The following is a 12,592-nucleotide window of genomic DNA, read 5'->3' as shown; positions in this document are numbered from 1 at the left end:
ACAAAAACTCCTCATCATTTCGGGACACTTTTGTTTGCCGGTGAACAGACTTTCAGCGTTGCAGCACATTTGATTGAAAAACACCAAACATTTTTTCCGTCCAAAACAGGAAATGACTATGCTCTTCAAAGTGGTGATGTATGTCACCGGCAATGTTGTAAATAACTTACTCATGTCAGTGGTAAAGGACACATTCATTGTACTGTGGGTTCTGATGTCAAAACACCTGGATGATCCACTTCTAGGTTGTGTGAATGTGAAGCAGGGTGAAGTGCATATGGTCATGGCAGCTTTTCACAGATCTACGTACACACTTGTGTTATTTTAGGAGATGTGAGAAATTTGGGGGCTGCACGGTGGTGTAGTGGTTAGCGCTTTCGCCTCACAGCAAGAAGGTTCTGGGTTTGAATCCCGGTTCAACTAGGGCCTTTCTGTGTGGAGTTTGCATGTTCTCCCCGTGTCTGCGTGGGTTCTCTCCGGGTTCTCCGGCTTCCTCCCACAGTCCAAAGACATGCAGAATGGGGTTAGGTTCATTGGAGACTCTAAATTGACCGTAGGTGTGAATATGAGAGTGAATGGTCATAACAACATCATGCGTTGTGATTGACGGCAATAGAGTGTAGTTCTGCTTTCCTCGGAGTTACAGATACAGGAAATACTGTGTGTCTGTTTAGTGGAACATCGCGACACAAAATGATGATATGGATTTAAGAAAAAGAAAAAAAAAGTATCAAGTGGGTTTGGTTTTTCTTTAAATTGAACACGCCATCGAGCAGCACATTAAAGCCTCGAGCGCCACAGTGAATTCCCACAGCACACTCACCTCTACCAAACTGGTCAGCGCCCGAGGCCTCAACTATTTTTACACACCTGAATTTCACCTGAAGACCCCGGAGTGACTTTCCTCTCGAATAACAACTGGGAGCAGGGAAAGGATGAAATACAAAACACGCACGCACACACACACACACACACACACACACACACACACACACACACACACACACACACACACACACACACACACACACATCTTCTGTCTCTCTCTCTTGCTTCAGAGGTTTAGCATCCCTCGAGGAGTCATGACATGATGGTAGGCAGTGGGTGGAAATAGAGGAGTGACTCAAGCCTTGTGTGTGTGTGTGTGTGTGTGTGTGTGTGTGTGTGTGTGTGTGTGCGCGCGCAGCATGTGTCATCCGGGACATCATATCATGACTTGAACCCAGGAATACCAAACATTCTTGCCTCGTATTGAATTTGGCAGCCACACGTCGGCTGGTGAATTGGACATGATGCGTTCAGAGTGTGTGGTTACTCACAGTGCTCACGTCGGTCGTTGATCATACGTCGCACAAACAAGAACCGGCATGTGACAACAAGCCATCAGCATTACCTGATTCCATATACTGTAATAGTGTCACTGAGAAACCCATCATGGTTAATAATGTTTTTTTGGTAACAACAGAATGTTTGACACACTGGGACTTAATATATGTTTTTAATTTGATGTACTCTATTAACTTAATGCTGTGCATGAGAAAGATAAGAAAGAGCTTTAATGACAACTTTATTCTTATACAAACTGAGGGTTCATATACAGTGCGTTCTATTTCCACTCCCTCCAAACTTGAAACCCTCCAACCTCCAGGAATATTCACACCACTCTAACTTTCAAGCAATTTTCCCGCAATAGTTTTGACTTGATGTTGGTTAAGATTTTGATTGAAATTAAATCAGTTTAAAAAGTTATGACTGGAGTTGAGTCTGTTGCTGTTTGTCAGCAACTTGTCTTTGTGAGTTCATAATGAGGGACGGACGGGCAGTGATGGAAAGTAAAGAAGTACATTTACTCATGTACCTAAGTAAAGTACCGTTTGTGGTACTGTTTACTTGGGCCTTCATTTATATTATTGCATTTCCTTCCACTACATGTATCTGACAGCTGTACTGTGTATGATAAGCTTCATATAATAAGCTTATGAAATACAATACATGGATTAAACCAGTGTTCCCCAGTCTTTTTGGATTGTGACCCATTACAAAAAAAGCTAATCTAGTTGTGATCCTCTGATGTCTGTGTTGTTTCCAGTTTCTACCAAAGGGACATTTCCCCTGTAAAACTCCTCAGATGGTTTTCATTTAAATAACTGTTCTAATCAGTCAGTATTTCACACAAAAACCAATAAGAAGTCAGAAAAATGAAAACAGACTTTGCAAAGGAACTGAATGTTCTCTTCCATCCTCTTCCAATAATCATTGAATGTGTATTCAGAGTGCACAGACCTTCCCTCATCATCAGCACTCAGTGCTAGTTTTGAAGCAAATATCACACCATATTTGGATTATTATGAGTTTATTGCGATGGTTTTCTTTTCTATTCTGTGGGAGGCATTACCAGAATTGACGTTGCCGTTATTCCAATGAAAGTTCTGCTGAATACCGATCATAGTTCTGCACCGAAACTCCTTCTTTGAGTCATGTTTGGTGGGATCCAAGCCCGTTGTTCTCGGTGGTCAGCTGATGTGAAATGAGTAATGTGAGCCTTATTGGGAAACAGCATCATCATCTGGAGGCTCCGTCAGCAAACCAGGAAGCACCTGTCCAGCTGCAGTGCTGAGCGGGGGCACATGTCCTAGAGGAGGTGGCCTATTGTGTTTGAGGGCTTTTTATAAGTCACGTGGAGAAAAAAAAGGGACATTCTGGACAGGAAGTGACTTGACGCACTCACATGCCGTACCAGTGTGAACTGGCCAGCGGTTATTGTCTGGTGTAAACAACAAGTAGTTTGGTATACGAGCATGAAAACAGACACACAAGTATTCTGTCAACAAATAAGGAAAACAAGAAATATGAGAGAGAGAGTCATCCTCTTAATTTATGAAATATACGTCATGTGAAAAATAATCCTCAAACAATGTATCACGCACATACTTTTGGGCATTTTTGTATTTTGAAAGTCTTTCACGACAGGGCAAACAGAGGGGTCGATGGTGCAACGACCTCTTTACTGAAGCACCTTGACGGAACAGAAATGCATGCAATATTCTTACTTATTACGATGAGTTTTCTTCTGTTTTTCTTTTTCAGAGGGTCAGAGTTAAGGATGTTCCATCTAAACTAAACTCCACAGGCTCCCCACAGGTGTCTGTCCTGATCCCAGTGCTGTTCATTCTCGACAACAACAACTGAAGAAGCCAGTTTAATATGTTAAATTTGCAGACGACGCAGTAGTAGTCAGTCGGCTTTGTGAAAATGAGTCATCGCACGTGCGTCAGTGGTGTGATTTCTCAGATTGAACATTTCCAGAAAACCAAAGATATGGTCAATCACTTCAGAAAACAACATTCACTTTCACCTTCTAGACTTTCTTCCAAGGAAACTGTGGAGATCCCCCGGTACGTCGGCCGTACACTGATAAGAAACCGAGCTTTGATGGGATCACTGAGGCGATATGCAAGAACAAGGACAACAAAGGCTGTATATCTAATGTTGACAGACTCCGGATAGTTTTAGCTTATGTTCTGCTATTAACAAGCACCTATTATGGACCAATGAATATTTTATAATCAGTTGTTCTACTGATTATTTAATTGATTCAAAGTAAACTAGTGATTATTTTCCAGAGCCCATAGAGAAATCTTAAAAATGTCTGACATGTACATGGTATAAATTCAATTTATACCGAGTATGAAACCAGAAAATAATAACACGTGAGATCGGGGGGGGGGGGGGATTGTTTTAACAATTTATCAATAATCAAATGAATTTCTGCAGATGAACAAATCAATTCATCAAATAATAGCTTCATCTCTACTCCTCACCATCCCACAGCGAGTTGGAGGTGTTTGAGGAGAATATCTTCTTCTATTGTATAAAACCTCTTTAACGTACATCACCTTGTGTGACCCCAATCTCCTACTCCATAATCAATAACCCCGAACAACAAAATTCAAATTGAACCCTTGAACTACTGACCCGAGGACATCAGTACACAGATGGCACACTTTGTGAAAATACTGCGTCAGACACGACCACAGTTGACACAACAGTCCTAATAGGCCTTCAGCTGACTCCAGGGCTCTGTGCGAGCAGCACTGTGGCTGGAGGGGAGTGGGAGAGGAAAGAGGCCGCGAGGAGAGGACAGAAAGTCAAAGAGGAAAAAGAGAGGAAATCAAAAGAGAGCGATTGAGTCATAAGCCAGTGGAACACACATCTTGTTTATCAGGCTTGTCTGCGTCCACTGTTGTTATCTCCAGCTGACACTAACAGACCCCGTAATGAAATGAGGGCTTCAAACGGATGTTGGGCCTCCCCGCTCATCAGCCATGATGTCACAGGTCCAGATTAGACTGGACCATATGGCACACTGCCTGCTGTCCCTCTAATCCTCAGACACATCCAGGCATCTCTCCATACCCAACCCCAACCCTTATCTATCTACCTACCTACCTACCTACCTACCTGCTTACCTACCTACCTACCTACCTACCTGCTTACCTACCTACATGCCTATCTATCTATCTACCTACCTACCTACCTACCTACCTACCTACCTTCCTACCTACATGCCTATCTATCTATCTATCTCCCTACCTACCTACCCAACCTATCTATCCCCACTGCATCTTTTTCTTTGTTCTTTTCTCCCCTGCTGCATAAGACTGTGATGACCGGGAGGACAAATTCATAATTTCGGTGTGCTTGTTCTACTCCTAGTTTTTTTAATCTGAAGTCTTGACTAGCTGTTGTTTATTTTGTTCTTTTGCTTTGTTTTTTATCCGGTGCACGTCTGTGCCTGGAGCCGTCTGTGCGTCTGCCTTGCTGTCTGACCATTTGTCACATTTTTTGTGCTACTCTGTCTCTGCTTTGCCCTAGTTAGCCTTCCCACGCATTCATGCAGCAGACACAACATGATCATGATGTAACACATGCACTTGTTGGATTCGGTTGACCAAAGGGGCTTTCGGTACCTCTGGTTAGCAATACTGAGTATACATTTGCATGCAACATGGTTTGGCCCTTGAATTTTGAACTTTTGTTCCAGTCTGGGCAGGAAAACACAATTTATTTTTTCAATGCATACAGTATTGTAATTATTCAGAGATTCAGATTAGTTGTCAAATTATCAACAATTATGTGACTCCTTGCTAAAGGTCAAGATACACTGAACAGGTATATCTGGCAGTGGACATAAGTCCTGTGGACTGATTTAATTAAGTAATTAATTGATTCCTGTCTGTCTTATTTCTGTTTAAGCTTTCAATGAAACACGTGTGCGCACACACACACACACACATACACACACACACACACACACATTTCCAAAAAAGTCAAACTACTGCTTAAACCAAAAGTATAAGAATCGCTATGATGAGAATAATTCATTTTGATGTGATTTGGTTACAAATCTGTTAAATGAATAATAACTGCCGTATACTGTACAGTTGGATATGGCAGTACTCTTGTTCTTGGGTACCACCGTTACAGCAAGTATGTCAGTGTGAATTCAAAATGTCTTCAGTTGGATTACACAGAACTACAGTCAGTGGTTACACATTGAAATCCAAACACAGACGCATGCACACAAGGTCCAAACACAGTCCTAAGTCGTGTGTGAGGATTGATTGGCTGTCATGTGAGTGCAGGGAGTGTGACGTTTAAACCTGTTTATTCATTACGGGGTATTAGGCTTACACGCTGATGGGTATACGGCAGGTTCACTGGGCTATACATGGGACACAAGCGGAAGTTAGGAGTTGCTCTTGTCAGCTCCCTGTCATCCAACCACTGAGCTCCTCTTGAGTAGCACAGAAGAATTGGGGGGATTTACAGTAGAGTGGATGTGGTAGCGCACGTGTTTCTAGTGTTACCATGTGATATTATTTCTCACTTTTCCTTCGCTATTCTCTCACTGTAAATGTCATTTTTGGGACGACCTGCAGCGTGTTATAGGAAATCCAGTTCTTATAATATGACTAGATGTTTTTCTGTAACATTCCCATTAGTGTGCTTGTTTGTGTGTCAGTAACATGTTTGTGTGTATGGTATACATTGATATGTTTACAATGTGTGACCATACCCACATTTTTGGATTGGGCCTAAATGATTAGGTCATTCATTATTTTTTGCTGACTTACAGAAGAATAATCAGCAATTATACCCTAAAATCATTTCACGTCATTTCTTAAGCAAAACATGATGAACATTCCCCAGTTTCCATATTCTTAGTTGCTAGGATTATTTTATTTCTTTTCAAATCTTTTCTCATGTTGTGTCACTCGATTACTTGTGGATTGTTGGTCAGAAAAAATCAAGACATTAGAAGATGTCATCGTGGGGTCTGGAAAATTGTGCTCCAGTTTTTCCCTATCCTCTGACATTTTGCAGACCACACAACACATAATGAATGAGCCAAGAATATTTATCAGCAGATTGATGGGTCAGGGAAATAATTGTTACATGCGATACAGCCCTGTGAGACCTTCTGTCTGGTTTAAAGTGGGTGCCATTGATTCATCGTGTCTATTATTGTATTTCTTTTCCTGGAAATTCTTGTCATTCCGGTCTGGGTGCTTAATGGAGCATCCTTCTCGACACATCACGTCCTTTTTGAGTCAGTCGAATTTACAGCATTGTAAGAATATTTCAATGAGCAAACCTTAAAAAAAAGCACCTCTGATTTCATGTCCTTTGGAAGGAGGCAACCCGAGAACGAGAGGGCCGGTGTGGGGGCCGGGGCAGGACACGCAGTGACGAATGGGAGCTGTGGGGCTTTTATCCACCAGGCCCCGGGGGGAGGAGCCACGGCCCAGTCCCAGTTGTGGGCGGGTCCACTCGCAGTGATCACACCTCGCCGGTGTCCATATGTGGTTCGTGACGTCACGCACCGGAGGTCCCATTCACATAAAACCGATCGGCCGGAATCCCCTCGGAGGAAATGTAGGCACAGACGCGCACGGGACTCCGCCGCTCCGGTGCCATCCAGTGTCACTCTCCGAGGCAATAAGAAGAACAACAACAACAACAGCGACGACGACGACGACGACGACGACATCATGAAAGTGTCCAGCATAGACGGCCGGCGCCTGAGGCGGATCATCCGGAAGGAGAGCGCCAGCTGCCTCGTCGTGGACTGCCGACCGTACTTCTCCTTCACCAGCTCCAGCGTCCGGGGCTCCGTCAACGTCAACCTCAACTCGGTGGTGGTGCGCAGGTCCCGCGGGGGCCCGGTGCCGCTGCAGTTCGTCATCCCGGACGAGAGAGCCCTGCTCCGGCTCCGGGAGGGCAGCATTTCGGCCATCGTGGCTCTGGACGACCGGACGTCCCACTGGCAGAAACTGAAAAAGGACAGTGTAGCACAAATAGTAATAAACACCCTGTCGCATCTGGCGAGCGGAGCCAACATCTGTTTCCTGAAAGGTGAGAGCTTTTGGACATTCAACGGGTTTCACCCAGAAAGAGGGAAATGGCCTTTTTTTGTGTGTTTGTCTTCGTTTCTATTTCCTTCTTTTTTCCCCCCTCTTCTTTGACAAACTCAGACGAGTTCATTTTCATTCAAATGTTGGAAATCAAACTTCGTCTTTATACGACTCATGCGGTTATGTCAGAGGCTAAAAATAGGCTACTAAACCAAGTCTTGACAGTGTTGAATATGTTTTATGGTTGAGGCGAACAGGATGTAAAGAAAAGGTTGTCCACTTTTTTATTTCTAAAGGTATATATCCAAGGGACTATACTGGGGACCGTAGCCCATATTTTGAATTGGACTCCTCCCAGTAACACACTTTATTGTTGAATGAAGCCACGTCTTCTTCCTTCTCCCCACATGCTTCTCATCGGTGTCGAGGGCAGCCCGTGTTTCTCTCTCACGTCGTGGGGAGGTACATGTTGTGCGTGCGTCAACGGAGCGGATGAGTCAGTGCGGGAGAAACGCAGGCAGGGATTGGTGGTGCAATAGTTTTCGCTGATGAAAAAGAAAAGTGAAACATTTTTCTTCAAGCTAATTGAGATCCCTGGACGACGTGATGATGTGCTGAGACACACCCGTTTCCCCGTCTGTCACCTCTGCGTCCTCCTCCGGACGTCGGCCTGAAGGGATTACCGCTCCTTCAGCCTCGCGCGCCATAATTACGCGCTTATAATCAGGTTATAAAGGTTATAATCCGGGGCTAAGACTGTTTCATCAACGCTGCCATTTCACAACATGTGTGTGTGTGTGTGTGTGTGTGTGTGTCAGGTGGTATAATTCTGAGCTTACACTAAGAGTATGTGTTCATGGTCTTTTCTTCTCCCTCCCCCCCAATTTTTTTGCTCAGGAGGATACGAGAACTTCCACTCTCAATACCCTGAACTTTGCACTGAGGTGAAAACCATCGACCAGAGCGGAACTGAAACCGAGAAAATAGTCAACACCCACTGCGAGAAGCTTTCTGTCCTCAAACCAGATTATGATCAGGTACGGAAACACCCCTTTCACAGTTCTGCAGTCCAGTCTTTCTTCTCTCACGCAGCCACAGGGGCACACAGCCACTGTCGGCCTTTTTATTTTTAACCTTATTAAAAAAGAAAATGCATGCCAGCCCCGCTGACATTACTGAGACTTATATTTGGCATCAGCTCATCAAAACATTTTCTCATCATACATATGATATTCTCTGACCTTCGCTGCTTCCCAGCCATCTTATATTTGGCTCAAAAAAGGGGAGAGACCACTCACTGATGCCCGGCCCGACATCAGGACGCCCCATAGAGAAAAACACTCTTTCATCTTTGACCTTTCGTTAATAACCTCCTCTGCCCAAATAGAAAGCGCGTCACAGGCTGCCACTGCTTCACATCTCAGAGAACGCGGTTGTGTCTGAGGCCGACGTGTTGTTGGTTATTTCACTTCGTCGTTCACATAGTTTCTCCAGCGTCGTGTATCCATGTACGTTTTGTCTCCGGATAAACATAATGTTCTGCTTGCATATTGTGGCTTCGGCCATGGGTCTATTTTTCTCAGGGAGGCACTGAGGATGGGTGGAAGCAGACCCATCAAGGCTTTAGGGTCCCATGTTATGTCTTGTGAGGAGGCGGTTTGCTGTTGACTCGAGTCCTTATCTGCTTGTCTCACGTATTTTGTCTTCTCCTTTTGCTCCCAGGGTAAACCTGTAGAGATCCTGCCTTTCCTCTACCTCGGTAGTGCCTACCACGCCTCCAGACAGGACTATCTCAGCGACCTTCACATCACGGCCTTGCTCAACGTGTCACGCAGGGACATGCAGCCGGCCAAGGGCCACTATGACTACAAGTGGATCCCAGTGGAGGACAACCACATGGCCGACATCAGCTCCCACTTCCAGGAGGCCATAGAGTTTATTGGTGAGTTGAAGGGGAATGACCTGACTGTTGTGCCTATGTCTCTCCTTCTGTCTGAGACAAGAGCTACACTATTTTCCCAATCACGGGGCTTGCATTTAAATGTTTGTGTGAGGATGGTGCCTTTCTGTTTTGCTCTCTGAACATTCATAACAGCTTACTCACTCGAACCAGCTAGGGAGGGAAATAAATACACCACCACGAAGTCCTTTCCTGGACCCTCAGCTTCGCCGTCTGTATATTTATAGTGCGACAACACCTCAAGGAGTCTAAAAAATACTTGAGGTGCATTAGAGAGAGACACCTATACATAGATATGTTTATTTTTAAGAATACGTCTTCAAATAAATCTCCTTTATCTCCGTCTCTCACCTGCTGCCATTCACAAATAGAGGGCTTAAAGAAACCCAGCTGTAATCAGTTTAACTTGACCGCTTGCATTCACCTCCCCCCAATCCAGCCAGTCTGCTTTCATTCAGGATTTGCTCACTTCCCCCCCTTCCCCTTCCTCTTCCTCCCTCCCTTCCGTCTTAACTTTTAAAAGACGCTCCCATGCCGTCATTGCCTCCCAGGCCTAATCTCTGTGGCTTACTCCACCGGGTGTGGCCAGTCAGTGTGACAACTGGGTGAGCTGTCCTTGTTTAGTAATGTGGCAGGGTGGAGGAGGTTGGGGGCTGACTGACACACACACACACACACACACACACACACACACACACACACACACACACACACACAGTCATTTATGATAGTTGGGTGGGGGATGAAAGCAAAGTTGTTGGTTGTTTACAAGTGGGAATCGTTGATTTACCCGAGGGCAGTCGGAGGGCAATGAATGTGTTACTGAGGATGAGGGAGTGTGTGTGTGTGTGTGCCGGAGAGCAGAGGGGTGCAGGATAATAGCAGCAGCGGCAGCAGCAAAAGAAGTACACAATGTGCTGATAGCTATTTATAGTCAGGCATATCCAAGGACAAAGCTCGCCCACGAGCACTTTGGCTGACCATTGGGTGGATGCTATTGTTGGTATTGTGCATTGTTTGTTACATTTATGATGCCTCTAGTGAGTCTGTCTATTACACAAGGCAGCAAATTTGTCCAGGGGGAGGGTTTAGCCTACTTTCAGGGAGGGCCTCCGAAATTCATCAACCATGCCAAGTCATTAGAAATGCGCTTCCGTACAAATCCTCATCGAGTTTCCGCCGGTACCCAAATGAAAATCAATCGCCAATCAACAACCCTTCTGACCTTGTGACGAATGTACAGTTGGGGCAGAGATGATAAATATTATTGACCCCTTGGATGAAAACAGCTGCTGTCATGACATCTCCAGCAATTGAGGGCGGGTCACTCGAGGATGGTCATTAAAACACCCACCAGTCCTCTTTTTTTAAACCCCTCTTCCCTCTTGTTGCATCTGCAAATTCAGATGGGAAATTCATGATTAATTTGTGTGGGTTATCAACGATCAGAGTTGTCAGAAATATTTGTTCTCGCTGCAGTGGCTCTCAGGACCAGACATAAGTGGCCCTCAATGTTTCTACTGTATTTAATGGAGTGAGGGGGAGATGTGTAGGTGTCTGCAGTAGGCTTGTGGAGATGAGTTTCTGTAAGTAGATGAATACATACGGGACACAGAAAAGGAGGCATGTATGCGTATGCAGCAGTTCTTAGAATTAAAATCTTGAAATGTCTCATGAGTGACATCCAGATAAGTGGATAAGTGTGTAGGAGCTATGCAGCTCTGAATTAGAACACACAGCTCTGTGCCACAGTGAACTCTGCAGCAGCACCCAGCGCCCCCACAGCAGCGTAGGAGAAAGAAAGCCTCATGTACAGCTGCGCTCAGTGACTCACTAGTGTCTGTGTGCTAAACTGAAACTGGTATAGGATATGTGTAAATGTCTCTGTTCCTGCCTGTGCTGTTTTTCTGAAAGGGTTGATTTTCCCGTTTGTCCATATATCCTGGTGCTTTTGTGTGGGTGTGGGTGTTTGTGTGTGAGAAATAATCTCCATAGAATGTTCAGCAAAGTGTTCACACTAATTATTGTGTGGGAGAAGGCGTGGGGAATATTGGTACAGTTAAAATGTGATTTTTCATTTGTTAATGTTCACTGTTCGGAACTCCCTGTTAGTTTATTTCAACCTCTCTATCATCCCTTGATTTTGAAAAAACAATTACAGAGACAGACTAACAAAACAAAAATTATACCCGACAGAAAAACTGTGGCTGACAGTAATTTGTAATTCATTTGATTTTGTGCTCTAATTTTGCTGATAATCACAGAAAGAAAGCAAATTTGCCCTACCTCAGTCTATTATTAACGCTGGCTTCTCCCCTTCTCCTTCCAGATCACGTGAAGCAATCAGGGGGGAAAGTTCTGGTCCACTGCGAAGCAGGCATCTCACGTTCCCCCACCATCTGCATGGCCTACATCATGAGGACACAGCAGCTGCAGCTGGATGCAGCCTTTGACATCATCAAGCAGCGCCGGGACGTCGTTTCACCCAACTTCAGCTTCATGGGTCAGCTGTTGCAGTTCGAGTCAGAAGTTCTCTCCATGGCTCCAGCTCATGCTGCCACACCTGAACCAGCCACGCCCTGTGTCCCGGAGTCTGCGTCATTTTTTGCCAACGACTTCGCCGCCACCTTCAACACCAAAAACTTTGAGCCATCCGTGATCACCCTCCCTACCTCTTACCTGCAGTCCCCAGTCCACCACCAGTTCAAACTGAGCCCAATAACTGCACTGCCTTAAAATGAACTGTGACTGCTTGTAGTCTTAATTGAAAAAGTAAAAAGTAATCCTCTCTGTGTGCCTGGTGTTGAAACCAGCAGATAGACTGGAGTTCAGATAATAGTTCTGTTCATAGGACCTTTTTCACAGTAAGACTTTTTGACACTGTGGGACAGGCCCAGTTGATCCTGATGACATTAACGTTGGCTGTTCTATTCAATGGTCCCAGTAATTAATTTCATCATCCACTCCTGTACATTTCCTGCTGTGGCATGTCAAAAATGTCTTCTGTGGTAAAAAGTCTATGAGAAGAATGGCCTTCAGCAGGCATTGATGCAGTTTTCCTTCCTTCTGAACTGCGGAGATGAAATAACACAGCACAGTGATGAACTGCAATATACATGCCTTAGGTTGATATTGTGATTTATTTGCCTATTCACAAATAAGGTCATGTAATAAATTTAATTTATTTGAAAATTACAGTCTGTCAGATCTTTTT

At 44.6% G+C, this 12,592-nt stretch overlaps 1 protein-coding gene and 1 long non-coding RNA gene across 2 annotated transcripts in view; both read left to right on the top strand.

The window, feature by feature from the left end:
- LOC124850470 overlaps nt 1-6,843 on the top strand; it is a 35,363-nt gene extending 28,520 nt beyond the window's left edge. Inside the window, exon 7 of the long non-coding RNA XR_007031320.1 lies at nt 6,698-6,843. This is a non-coding gene — a long non-coding RNA (uncharacterized LOC124850470). The remainder of the gene's footprint in view (nt 1-6,697) is intronic.
- Nucleotides 6,844-6,918: 75 nt separating this feature from the next.
- On the top strand, nt 6,919-12,573 carry dusp5 (dual specificity phosphatase 5). Its single transcript, XM_035638381.2, has 4 exons — nt 6,919-7,419; nt 8,316-8,455; nt 9,141-9,360; nt 11,708-12,573. The coding sequence occupies exons 1-4, from the start codon at nt 7,056-7,058 to the stop codon at nt 12,112-12,114; spliced, it is 1,131 nt and encodes a 376-aa protein (XP_035494274.1). The 5' UTR covers nt 6,919-7,055; the 3' UTR covers nt 12,115-12,573.
- The last annotated feature ends 19 nt before the right edge of the window (nt 12,574-12,592 follow it).

This window comes from Scophthalmus maximus, chromosome 8 (assembly GCF_022379125.1).
Source record: "Scophthalmus maximus strain ysfricsl-2021 chromosome 8, ASM2237912v1, whole genome shotgun sequence".
NCBI lineage: Eukaryota > Metazoa > Chordata > Actinopteri > Pleuronectiformes > Scophthalmidae > Scophthalmus > Scophthalmus maximus.
The sequence above is the reverse complement of the archived record's forward strand: the minus strand, read 5'-3'. Positions and strand labels throughout refer to the sequence as shown.